We start from the raw sequence: 12,012 nt of genomic DNA, 5'->3' as shown, positions 1-12,012 counted from the left end.
TGATAGCAGTGTTCCAATATCTCAGGGGCTGCCACAAAGAAGAGGGAGTCAAGCTATTTTCCAAAGCGCCTGAAGGCAGGACAAGAAGCAACGGGTGGAAACTAACCAAAGAGAGAAGCAACCTAGAACTAAGGAGAAACTTCCTGACAGTTAGAACAATTAACCAGTGGAACAACCTGCCTCCAGAAGCGGTGAACGCTCCAACACTGGAAGTTTTTAAGAAGAGACTGGACAGCCATTTGTCCGAAATGGTATAGGGTTTCCTGCCTGAGCAGGGGGTTGGACTAGATGACCTCCAAGGTCCCTTCCAACTTTATCATCATCATCATCATCATCATCATCATCATCATCATCATCATCATCATCATCATCATTATTATTATAGACTTAGAGACTATAGAACAGTGGTTCTCAACCTGTGGGTCGGGACCCCATTTGGGGTCGATCGACCATTTCATGGGGGTCGCCAAGCAAGGCTGTCCGCCATTTTTTTTTGTCCGCCATTTTTTTTGTCCGCCATTTTTTCCCCCTTTTCCGGCAGGTGCCTTACCTCCCTTGGGCTGGGCCAGCTGGTGGTCGGCCTGCTCCGTCTCTGCCGCTTGCCAGCTGCGCCTCGGCCAGCGCAGGGGGCGGAACCACGCATGCGCACGCTCCCGGGCAGGGAAAGTCCTCGACTTACGACCGGTTGGGTAGTCCTTGACTTACGACCGGTTTAGTCCTCGACTTACGACCGGTTTAGTCCTCGACTTACGACTGGTTGGGGTCGCGGCATTAAAAAGGTTGAGAACCACTGCTATAGAAACTTGTATGTGGTCACATCTATTGAAAACTCTAAATATGCTAGGCAGTCCTGCACACATGACTAAGGGTATGTTCAATATCTCACAGATGTTTTACTAATACTTGAATGGGAGATACCAAGTGCATTCCACTATTTGCATTCCACTATTTATTTTCAATGCCAGAAGTTTCTGCATTTTGTGCTCTGAAACCTCTGTCTTCTGCCCTATGGTTTTACTCATATCATACTTGGGGTACTACAGCCATCAAAATCAGGGGTTTTCAAACTGTTTTAGACCAAGAAGCTGGTTAAAGGTAATTTTTCCAGCATTTCTAATCAAGAAGTAAAGCTCTAGTGTGCTTGCTTCAGCAGCACGTATACTAAAATTGTAATGATATAGAGATGATTAGCATGGCCCCTGCACATGGATTAAGTTTCCATTTAAAAAGAAAGAAAGAGGCAAAACTCTAGTGATAAGAATATTGGCAACGGAGCGTATTATTTTGTCCTTAGTCTTACAAAATTCCATCAAGTTCTCACATACCGTCCGAGTTTTATGAAACAAAGGTTTTACTGAACTACAAATCCCGAAGTCCTCACTAAGATCACACTGGCTGAGAATTGCAATTCAGTTTCCTTTAGAAAGCAACAAGTTTCACCTTCAGTCTTTGAATAGCTCTATGGCCCCTTTCCTTTTTATTATACTGTAAGCCTCAACCTGGTCCATGTAGTCACAGAATATCCAGCTTGACCAAAAGACATCTTTAGCATTTTTTCACCCAAATGCCTTATTAATTTTTAACAGAAAAAATCCCGACTTAATCATTCCTGATACGTCACAATCGACATACCTGACCAACTCCTTCCGGAAGTTGCACAAATTTCCCAGCATTTATTAAGCAGAAAAGGAAATTAACATTTTAATTTTTTAACCAAGAAGAGAAAAGCATATATTGAAAAATAAAGACATCATTTTTGGAAGGGCAAAAGTAAAACGAGGCAACTCTAGTGGAAATATGTAATACTGCCAGAATCAGCAATGAATCCCTGCACCATATTCCCTCTGAAGCTTGCCAAAATAGACAATGGTGCTCTGCCAGAACACAGGCCAGTGGTAGCCATCTACCTTTGCCCAAGGAAGGGAGGGAGGGAGGGAGGGAGGGAGGGAGGGAAGGAAGGAAGGAAGGAAGGAAGGAAGGAAGGGAGGGAGGGAGGGAGGGATACCAACTATTCTTAGCCATGATGCCTGCTGGCAAATGCAGCGAGCCACAACAGTAGAGGAAGCAAAAGTTTCCCAAGGCCTGACCACTAAAGAAGGGCCCACCTTGCTTGCAAAAGGGATGGGCTGCTGTGGCATGCTAGGGCCAAGGAGAGGGGCTGCAATTCTTGTCTGGTATGCTTGTGGGAGGCACTAGCTGGGGTCTGGCCACAGAACAGCTCTACCCTGTCTAGGCTGGGGCTTTGTTAAGAGCTGGCTGTGAGCCAAGAGAAATCTTTTTCCAAAACGAGAAGAGGGAGGGGAGTGGGAATAGCTGGGGCTGTTTCAGCAGAAAACCCTCCTAGCAGGAAAGCAGGGCTTCATTCCCCTGAGATGGGCTAGAAGAACACTTTTGCAAGAATAGCCAAGCAGAGAATATAAACAGGACTGCCCCAGACGAACCAAACTGGAACGAAAGAGGTGATCCGGAGGGTGAGAGGCACAAAAACAAAATTTAGGGGCGGGTTTGCTCGGGGAGGAGGTGTCTGGCTCTGGGAGACTTCATGGTGCCCTTCTCCAGCCCTGAGGGCTTCTAGCTCATAAAGAAACCTTCTGCTTTGCCAAAGAGCTGCAGGCGTCAGCGGTGGTTGCATTCAGCATTCCTAGGCTTATAAGGCAATTCCAAGGAGAGGGGGGAATTGTCTGCAAGCCATCCAGTGACAGCTTTGTAAGCAGCCAAATCAACCCCAGAGGCACTTTCAGGTCAAGAACGATCCACAGTGGGTGACAGTAAGCCCAGAAACAAAGCCCAAGGTACACTTAATAATGAACAAAAGGAAACACTGAGAAAATACCTGCGGATCCCAAGGGGCGGTTGGTTACTAATCTTAACAATAAAGCAGACTTTGTGGCACTTGCTCTGTGGCCGAAACCTTCTTCATGATTTTTTTTTTTTTTTTTTGGAGGGGGGATGTCAGTCCCAGGAACTACATAGACGAGCCCATTAGTTTTCTTAGTGAAATTTATCAGAAATGGTCCATCTCTGCTTTCTTCTCAGTACACGGAGAGACTGATTTGCCCAAAGTCACCCAATTGGCTTCGTGCCTAAGGCAAGACTAGAACTCATCATCACCTGCTTTTAATCCCAATATCAAACTGGCCCTTCATGCATTCGTTATTGCCTTATAAAGAGACAGTTGAGATTTCTGCATGAGGCATGAGAAGCTGAGGCATTTAAAAAGTATTCATCTTAACGCTGTTTTGCCAAATTACAGCTGCATTGGTATTTGAATTGAACATTCCCAAAACATGGTTCTTTGTAATCTCAAACCCTACTTGTCGCTCCGAAAAGTTTGCCATGCTGATTGGTAACATTGAGAGCTAGAGTCCCAGGATATCTGCTTGGTGGCTTCCATAAGCAGAAAGGATTAGTATAAATAATCAATAAAATAAATGCCAGAGAGTGCCAGGTTAGTAAGACGTTATTTATACTGTCTTGTGCCTTCTCGGCCCACAGTCTCTAGCAGGAAAGAAAATCTATAGGCTTTCCTGCAGAATATGTAAAAAAAAAAAATGAACAGGGAAAGTGAGAGTGGCTCCCATAAATTTCATTTTGGAGATGCAGAGACTGAGCTTAGAGCGAGTAATCTCCAAAAAGATCTTCTGGAGAAGAGAAGCTCTGCATCTTATTCTTATCCTGCTACAAAACTCAGTCTTATTTTGCCTAAGTGGAAACCTCATGAATTTGCAAAAGGGAACCTAAAAAAAAGCCCAAACCCAACAGCTGGGGAAAAAACCAAGATTGATTAGCTACCAACAAGTATCAGCTGCCAGTAATGTGTCAAACAGAAACTGCTGCCCTCTGGATCAACTAAATTACACATCTTGCCAACACATTTGGAACTGCAGGCATGTGTATTCATATTACCACAATCCCTTCCTGTACTGCTATCTCCACCTAGCCACATGGCAAGAGCTATTGCCACAGACTCAAAAATAGTGTGTGGGAGCTTCAAGAGCCAGATATCAAGTAACAGCCTAAATGCTGAGGACCTTCTCATTACATCATGGGAGCAATCCAAACTGGCAGTTTCCTGAGGGAAGGGCCTTGCTTGGTTTGGTGAGCAAAACACAAGCCCACAAATTGCTGTGAACATTTTAACTCCAATGTTTGCAACCAAAAGGATGAAGTAACACAGTAACTGCAATGTCTCAATATCCTCCGAAGTGTGCATGGTAGAGGGAGAAATGAAAAACACAACAGTTCCGTTAACGGGGCTTTAGATGATACTACTTACTCTGGAAATGGAGAGTGGCATATTGAAGTCCTTGCCACCCTGCAGTCTGAACCCCCATGGTGCTGGCCCATCCAGAAGAATCTTGTATGAATCCATGTCACTCATATCTAAGGGGTTAGAAAATATTAACTTAATAGTTACACAAAACAGTAGAAACAAGAAATACCTAGCATGCAGAAGAGGCGTGGTGCCAAAGGGTGAGCAAATGATAGCATGCTGCAGAGCAAGATCTTAGAATTTTGCTATTTTATGCAAATGTCATTGCCCAATTACTGCACTATTAAACTTCTTCCATTTGCTCCAGAGCTAGTTTCATTCCCCACTCACTTCTTTACAGAAAATTCCCACAAGCTTTTCTTGTTCAAATATATATACAGTATATTGGAAGCCAGTTACTAGAAGCCAAGGTACTTCTCTTCCAAGTTGTATTTCCAACAGCCTAAAAGCACGGGAGCTTCAGATATTTTGGGTCAATTTACATGGTGTTTGGATCGGCTTGTTTTATATTCCCATCAATTTTGCTCAAGTTTTATTAAGTACCTGGAGTAGTTGCATAAATAAGGCTGCTACATACCTAGGCACTAAATTTACTCCTGGACTAGACTTTTTTCTTTAAAAAGAATATGTTTCACATGCATATATATAATTAAAAAGAATAGAAAAGGAAAACAATAAAAAACAAAACAACAAAATGGCACTTTATATATATATATATATATTCAAGCACCTCTCATGCATGCATTTACATAATTATATAGAGTACATGATTATCATTTTCCATTAGAACTACTGTATCCATGCATAATATACATCTGTAAGCAACTTCATAATTCCCAGTAACATCATGTCTTCAATTCATTAAGTAATTGGGGCCATAACTGCTTCCAATGTGAAAAGGCAAGACTTTTAGCAATCAGAAAGATACAGAAAATCCATTTTTGTTGCTCAGCCATCACTTCCATGTAATAGGTATATAGTTCAAAAGAGTACTGATGACCAAACTATTAAAACCTGTCTCAAAGTCAACTGAATATGTGGAATGATATTTTGTCAGAAGATAGCAATTTTAGGATGGTACAAAAATCTATTCTTCTCATGGCATCTCCAACAATACTCTCCTTTTGTAATGGGACCCAATCAGGATGAAAGATCTAAGATTTAATGAAATTTTCAGTAAAGATGTTTGGACGCTTTCCCACTGTTTAGGCAAAATGGAAATCTGCCAACTCCTTGTTCCATTCTGTTTTTTTAAAAGCATGGATTAAATTTATCAACAAGAAGTATTTTTAAAAACCCTACTTTGGGGGATTTTTGCCTCTAATAATGTAGGTGTCCCTGAAGCTGAAAATGGCAGTTATGTAAAGACCTAGTGCTTCAATTTATTTAACTCAATATGACTGTTTCTCCCTGCATACCTCAAATCAATCCAGTTTAAGCCAACTTCCTATCTCCCCTATCAAAATAGGATGCAACAGCACCTCCAATTCTAGAGCAGTGTTTTACAACCTTGACAGCTTGAAGATATGTGGACTTTTAACACTCAGAATTCCCCAACCAGCATGTTGGCTGGGAAATTCTAGAAATTGAATTCCATGCATCTTCAAATTGCCATAGCTGAGAAACTGTGATTGATCGATCAAGACAGACACTGTCTTTACTGACAACCAACTTCCTATACATAAATAAATTTAATAAAATTTATTTATAAATTTAACGTGGAGAAAAGCGAGGTTTTACACAGGTAAGAAAAACTAAAAGTACAAGTATAAATTAGGCAAAACCTGGCTCAAAAACACTAACTGTGAGAGGGACCTTGAAGCCCTAGTGGACAATCACTTAAAAAGAAGATACGGCTTAGATATGGCTATCCTCTATCTCCTTACAACATAAGCTGATTAAAATCTCCTCCCTGCACTGTAAGCAGGAAAGGTTTCCTCTGAACACAAAGCCCTTCCTTTGCTTCCTCCATTTCCCACAGGCGGTGCGTTGTCTATATAAGGCAAGCATTACTGTCATGTTCCAAGGCTTGCTCATCAAGGCTGCAGCACTCACTGGGAACTCTCCCAAGTGTCAACTTGGTTCTTATTTGATCTAATGGAAATCAGGCCAAATCAGAAGGAGAAAAGAAAAATGTACTCCCACACCCAAAACATGGCTTTCTTTTAAGGCAGGATAGATGGGAATGTATATCGTGAAGACCAACGGGGAGGGGGAGTATGACCCCCCCCCCATCCGCTCCCTGAGAAAAAATTCTGGCAGCACACGAGCTTGAACCATCCTTTCCTTGCACCCTTGGGCTGCTTCAGAGCTTGAAACATTTCCAAGAGTTTAATATCTTCTCTCCTTGGGAATCTCAGAGGAACATGCTTTGCTGGAAGAATCTTGAGAGCCGAGATTTCTCCCACCTCCTCCCAAACCTGAGTTGGCAAAACATGCCTGGACGGGCAGGAGGAATGTCTTAGGCCTCATAACAAGAGCTCACTCATCAGTTATTTGTCCGCCTGGTGCAAGGTTTCTACAGCATCCTCAGATTCACCAGAGCATCTCCAGCCAAAAGTACCAGGATAAAGAGTGGTAGCATCCTGTGTTACACAGCTCTTGCAGTCTCAGGCTACCTCTATGCTTCTCAACTTTTGTAGCTTTAAGATGTCTGGACTTCAACTCTCAGAATTCCCCAGACAGTGGGAAAGTCTTTTAGGACTTTTAACTTATGGGGTCCTTGGTGCTCTCTGAGCTTGATTGCTTTTTGCAGATGTTTCATTATCAACTAGGTAACATCTTAAGTGCAAGTAAGGGAGTGGGGTTTACTCTCATTTTATATACTAACGGCTTGCTCTGTCACTCTTCATGAGAGTGGACTTGGTGGTTCCTTGACTGGGCTGGTGTTTAGTGTTAGCTTATTTGTCTGAGTTAGTAGTTTCTTGATTGGAACATTGTTTGCTTTGTAGTTAGAAAACTACAATAATATAGTCAGCTGTCCTTGTGATAAAACATACTGGATATGGAGAAATAAAGGTTAATCGAGGCATTGAGAAAAAGAAAGGCTCTGTCTAAATGCAGGAAAACACTAGTAAGCAGAGAAAGGTTTTCATACAGTAAACTTTCTGCCTTATTAATCTCTTATGTTTTTCTCGGTAGCGACCAAGTTTTGAAGCAATGTGTCAGTTAGATAGGGTAACATACCTACATACACCAACAGGCACTGCTAGGATTTGTGTGCTGAAAAGGAAAGAGACAGGAACCACAGAGATTCCAGAAAGAGACTCTGGCATTTTTAAAGAATAACAAATGTATTTGTTTACATGAATCAGAAATCACTTCATCGCTGTTGTTCTAAACTAACAGGCATATATATCTATACTGGCTGGGAGGAAGGTTTGAAGTGTTGAGATTAGCATTAAGGTTGAAATGAAGAAATTATATTCAAGCAGGCTTAACAATCTTTTAGGAGCCAATAGGCACATTTGAAATTTTGTGTACATGTTACTAGTGTTTTCCCAAAATGGCTGTCCTGATATGCATATCCAATCATAAAACATTCATTTATCAAAAAGTAAACCGACAAATTTCCACAATTCATCCCAAATGAATGCTTTCCACAACCCATTTTTTGTCTTTTTTCTGACCTGGTTATTATAAAGAATGGGCTGTAACCATCCATCATTTTTATTTTCTACCTATAAGGCCTTCTGTAAGTAAAGATAATGCTAAAGCAATTGTGGACACACTGCAAACACAAGACTCTACAAGAGAATAAATTATGACAAAGGTGTCATAACATCATCATGCAAATGATATGATTGATATACCTCAAAAGACCTCATGATGCAAGCACAGAATTTTGTCATCTGTATTATGACACAGGTTTATTTTGGTGTCACCGTGGCTTACAATAGATACCTTTAATTTAGTTTTAATTGTATATCTGGATATTGTCAGCCACTCAGAGTAGATGGCCATAATATATTTAATACATGTTTAGACCTACAGTCTTAAGGGTTGCAAACAAGGTGGAATCTGCTCTGAGCTTGATTCTGCAGTTATTTTACAGCAGTTTCCAAAATTCCCACCCCAAATGCACTGTGGCTGAATAGCAGTAGCACTTAGACCTATATACTGATCCATAGTGCTTTACACTTTACAGTACTCACTGAGTGGTTTACTATGTCAGTATATTGTCCCCCAACAATCTGGGTCCTCCTTTTTCTGACCTCAGAGGATGGAAGACTGAGTCAACCTTGAGCAGGTCAGGATTGAACTCCAGGCTGTGTCCCCTGCCTACAGCCTTCCCAAATGTCCTGGTTGCCTGTCCCTGTGCTTTAAATTTAGAATCTTTCAAAAACTTAGGTCAGGCAAGGCAGAGTAATTGACAGGCACTAAGGAAGTTCCAATAGAAGAGAATATCTGTAACTCCACTCCAGAGTTACAGATACTCTCTTCTACTGGAACTGTGGAATTCTTGGTGCTCTCTGAGGTTGGTTGTTTCATTGAACAAACATTTCACTGCTGAAATACTACACACATTGATGATGTTACCTAGTTAGGGAATGAAACATCTGAAAGCAAACAACCAAGCTCAGAGAGCACCAAGAACTCCACCAAGGAAGTTGACCATAGTATAGCATCTACTGGCAACCACGCTGGCAAGGAAATGATAACACACATACCAACATCATGAGATAAATTCTGTCCCATCAGACATACAGTATATACATAAGTCACAGAGTTCATTTCATGAGGTCAGTCACACATTTCATCACTTGCTTCCCCTTCTTGATCCCCATTAGAATCCCTAATGATCCAAGGATCCCAAAGTAGAACACAAACCTAAACTGGAAAGGTAATCAATCCACCGGCAGGCATTAACTAAAAAGTAGGGAACAAGGAGAGGCTTCTGCCTTGAAGCAGAAGAGAATAAAATTACTCATGCACTATTACACTGTCTTGAAAGTAAAAACACTCAGCAATGCTGGAGTCCACTGTACTAGTAAAAAAAAGGCAGAAACTTTTCCATACATTTACCAGCACTAAAGAAAAAGTCTATCGAATTTTAGTTTTTAATAAGTAGCCTCCAATTCCTTTGCAAAGTTTAACACAAAAATACTCCTCTGTAATAAAACTTTTAGAAATAAAAAGAAATATTTTAGAAATAAAAAGAAATATCCCTTCACATTTTCCCCCTTCACTTTGGGAAAGGAAAACATATCTCTTATTTCATTACCTAGCTGAGAATGACCCAATGGATTTTTGTTTTGCACACAAATCTCTCAACTTCAAGGAAGCAAGTTCTGTCCCAGGAGATAGCATGTTTAAAATCCCTAATATTGGCAAAGATCAGAAGTTTCATCTTTTCTTTTCAGAGTAAGATCACTTTGGAGTGGAGGGCAATGGAAGACATGGAGAATGAATAGGCTTTCTTTCTCTCTAACCCTGCACATCTCCAGAAGAAGTTTATTCATTATGTGGATTCAGCTGGCAGTTCTCCGAAATGGAAAGAACCAGATGAGTAATAGCCAGGGAGTATTAATCCCAACCCCAACCCCATTTGGAAATCTTTTTCCTCACTAATCTTGTTTAAGATAAATGATTTAATAATGCAATAGCCCTGTTCAACCACACTCTCCTTAAAATTAAGAAAGAGTTTTGACACTTAGGAACTGAACTTTCTTTTGGTTAGGGTGTCCCTTCACATCACAGTTGATATCAGAGTAAGAAAGAAACACACATATACAAGCATGTCATTTAGTTTATTTGTTCCCCTAGAACAATTTCTTTAAGCTATCAAAATAAGAACTCCACTGGATAAGATCAAGAGATCATTTTGCTCAGAATCCTGTTTCTTGATCGTGGGCACACAAACGTTTCTAAAACTCCATTAAAGAACAACTAGGATTCTTCCTACTGTCTTGTTTTCAGAGATATACTGTTTGTGTGGAGGGGGTATTTATCACAACATCCCTTCCAAATCTATTCACAATCAGATTTTTTTTAAAAAAAAACAGTCCTACAGTTAAAATGCCAGAGAAGAGCTATGCTTTACCATCTTAATAGCACCCCAGCTCAGGCCCACTACAAAAGCCAGACTAAATCACAGCTAAAAGCCAGACTATATCACAACTTAAAATACCGCTAGTACCCATACAAGTAAAATAATGTATTAAATTTGAGCACAAAGATACTGTATATAAATGACTCCCTGTTGTCATTTATATACAGTATCTTTGTGCTCAAATTTAATACATTATTTTACTTGTATGGGTGCTAGCGGTCCATTTGCTAGGAGGCAACCTGTGACAGAATACTACCGTATACAGGAGACTTCCCCACCTTGGGACAGTCCAGATGCATTGGGCAACAAAACTCCCACCATCCATAACCAATGGCATCGACGGCTGGGGCGAGGGATGTAGTCCAACAGACCGAAATAGCTAATTTCAGGGAAGGGTAATGTTCACGTTTCCTCCCTTCACGAAAAGCCCCTGAAGCCACTTTCTCCTTCGGCCGCAGCAGGACCCAAAGCCCGATCCGTTCCCCGATTGAGAGGCGAGCCTGCCGTCGATTGCAGCCCCGCTCACTCCCAGAAAACGGGCGTTCCGATCCGGCAAAGGAAGCCGGGAAAGCCGGTAACATCCAGGAGCTAAGATCATGCCCATCGCGGCAGGCGCCACGAGGGCCGCGGAGCACCCCCGACGGTTGTCGCAGCAACCCGGACTCGGGCGCGCTTGCAACGGTCTGGCCCTCGGCGGCAAGATAGAAACGGGGCTCGGAGGGAAGGGGAGTAGATGACTTACTCGGGGCGCCCGGCTCTTTCCACCGCCGGGACACGCGCCGAAGATGCGGGGTGGGGGGGGAGGCAGAGAGGTGCGAGGAAAGCAAGCGGGACCCACCGCCGTTTGCTCAAGGGCGCTCACTTTGCACTGCTACGACGCGATCCGGGCTACAACCGAGATACAACTCACGTCTCGGGACGTACTTCAATGGCCAGGCGCGCCGCTCCCCCCCCCCGTCCCGTCCCCTCGAGGCTATGCCAGAGCTCTCCCAGGAAAGGCCAAATCTACCGCCTTCCCGTCTCCCCCATAAAATGGGCTACCTACCTGCAGGGCCCGCGCGGGGCAGTCTCTCCGCCTCGGATCACGGAGGGGCCACTAAAGTTCCAGTGCGCTCGCCGCCGCCGCCGCCGCGCAGACGAGAGCGAGCCTTATATATATATCTCGCGCTCCTCTCGGGCCGGAGAGAACAGCCCCGCCCACCTCACCATTCAGCCAAGCCCCTTGAGCGCCGTTCGCTAGGAGCGCATGCGCGGCGGTGGGAAGCCCCTCCTGCGGCCTGAAGGCTCCCCCTGGAGTCGCTGCTGGGGGTGATGTCGCCGGGGAGGGTGCGGCGTGGGCGCCGCCGGTGACTTCAAGCGGGACTGGCTAAGCAGGAAAGGCGATCCCGTTGGGTGGAGAGGTGGGGCGCCCAGGGCTGACATTCGGCTAGCCGGGTCTTGCAAACCTTTGTGTGAAGAAACAAATTGTGAGATGCTTAGGGTTGCCGTATTTGAAAACAAATACGGGGGGGGGGTGTGGAGGAGAGGGCTGTGGTTACTCTTTCTGGAGGAAAACAGAAACGTTACATATGCTCAGGAAATACTTGCTGCTTCACACAATTGAGGAGTGAAGACCTCTGGATCGACCAATTTAAACCATCTGTAAACTGTTTCTATTTCAAAAATAAAAGCGGGGGGGGGGAAGGAA

General features: G+C 43.1%; 1 protein-coding gene and 1 non-coding gene across 2 annotated transcripts in view; one reads left to right on the top strand and one right to left on the bottom strand.

The window, feature by feature from the left end:
* Window positions 1-11,450, bottom strand: part of PDLIM7 (PDZ and LIM domain 7) — a 53,965-nt gene extending 42,515 nt beyond the window's left edge. Inside the window, exons 1-2 of the mRNA XM_015820399.2 lie at window positions 11,371-11,450; window positions 4,277-4,383 (exon numbers count right to left, since the gene is read on the bottom strand). Of these exons, the coding sequence (XP_015675885.1) occupies window positions 4,277-4,381 (105 nt within the window). The 5' untranslated portion in view covers window positions 4,382-4,383; window positions 11,371-11,450. The remainder of the gene's footprint in view (window positions 1-4,276; window positions 4,384-11,370) is intronic.
* LOC114922859 lies at window positions 1,138-1,244 on the top strand. Its single transcript, XR_003810507.1, has one exon. It is a non-coding gene; the product is annotated as a U6 spliceosomal RNA (small nuclear RNA).
* Window positions 11,451-12,012: the final 562 nt, after the last annotated feature.

This window comes from Protobothrops mucrosquamatus, unplaced genomic scaffold (genome assembly GCF_001527695.2).
Source record: "Protobothrops mucrosquamatus isolate PMUCROS unplaced genomic scaffold, P.Mucros_1.0 scaffold1124, whole genome shotgun sequence".
Lineage (NCBI taxonomy): Eukaryota > Metazoa > Chordata > Lepidosauria > Squamata > Viperidae > Protobothrops > Protobothrops mucrosquamatus.
This window is presented reverse-complemented; position numbering and strand designations above follow the sequence as displayed.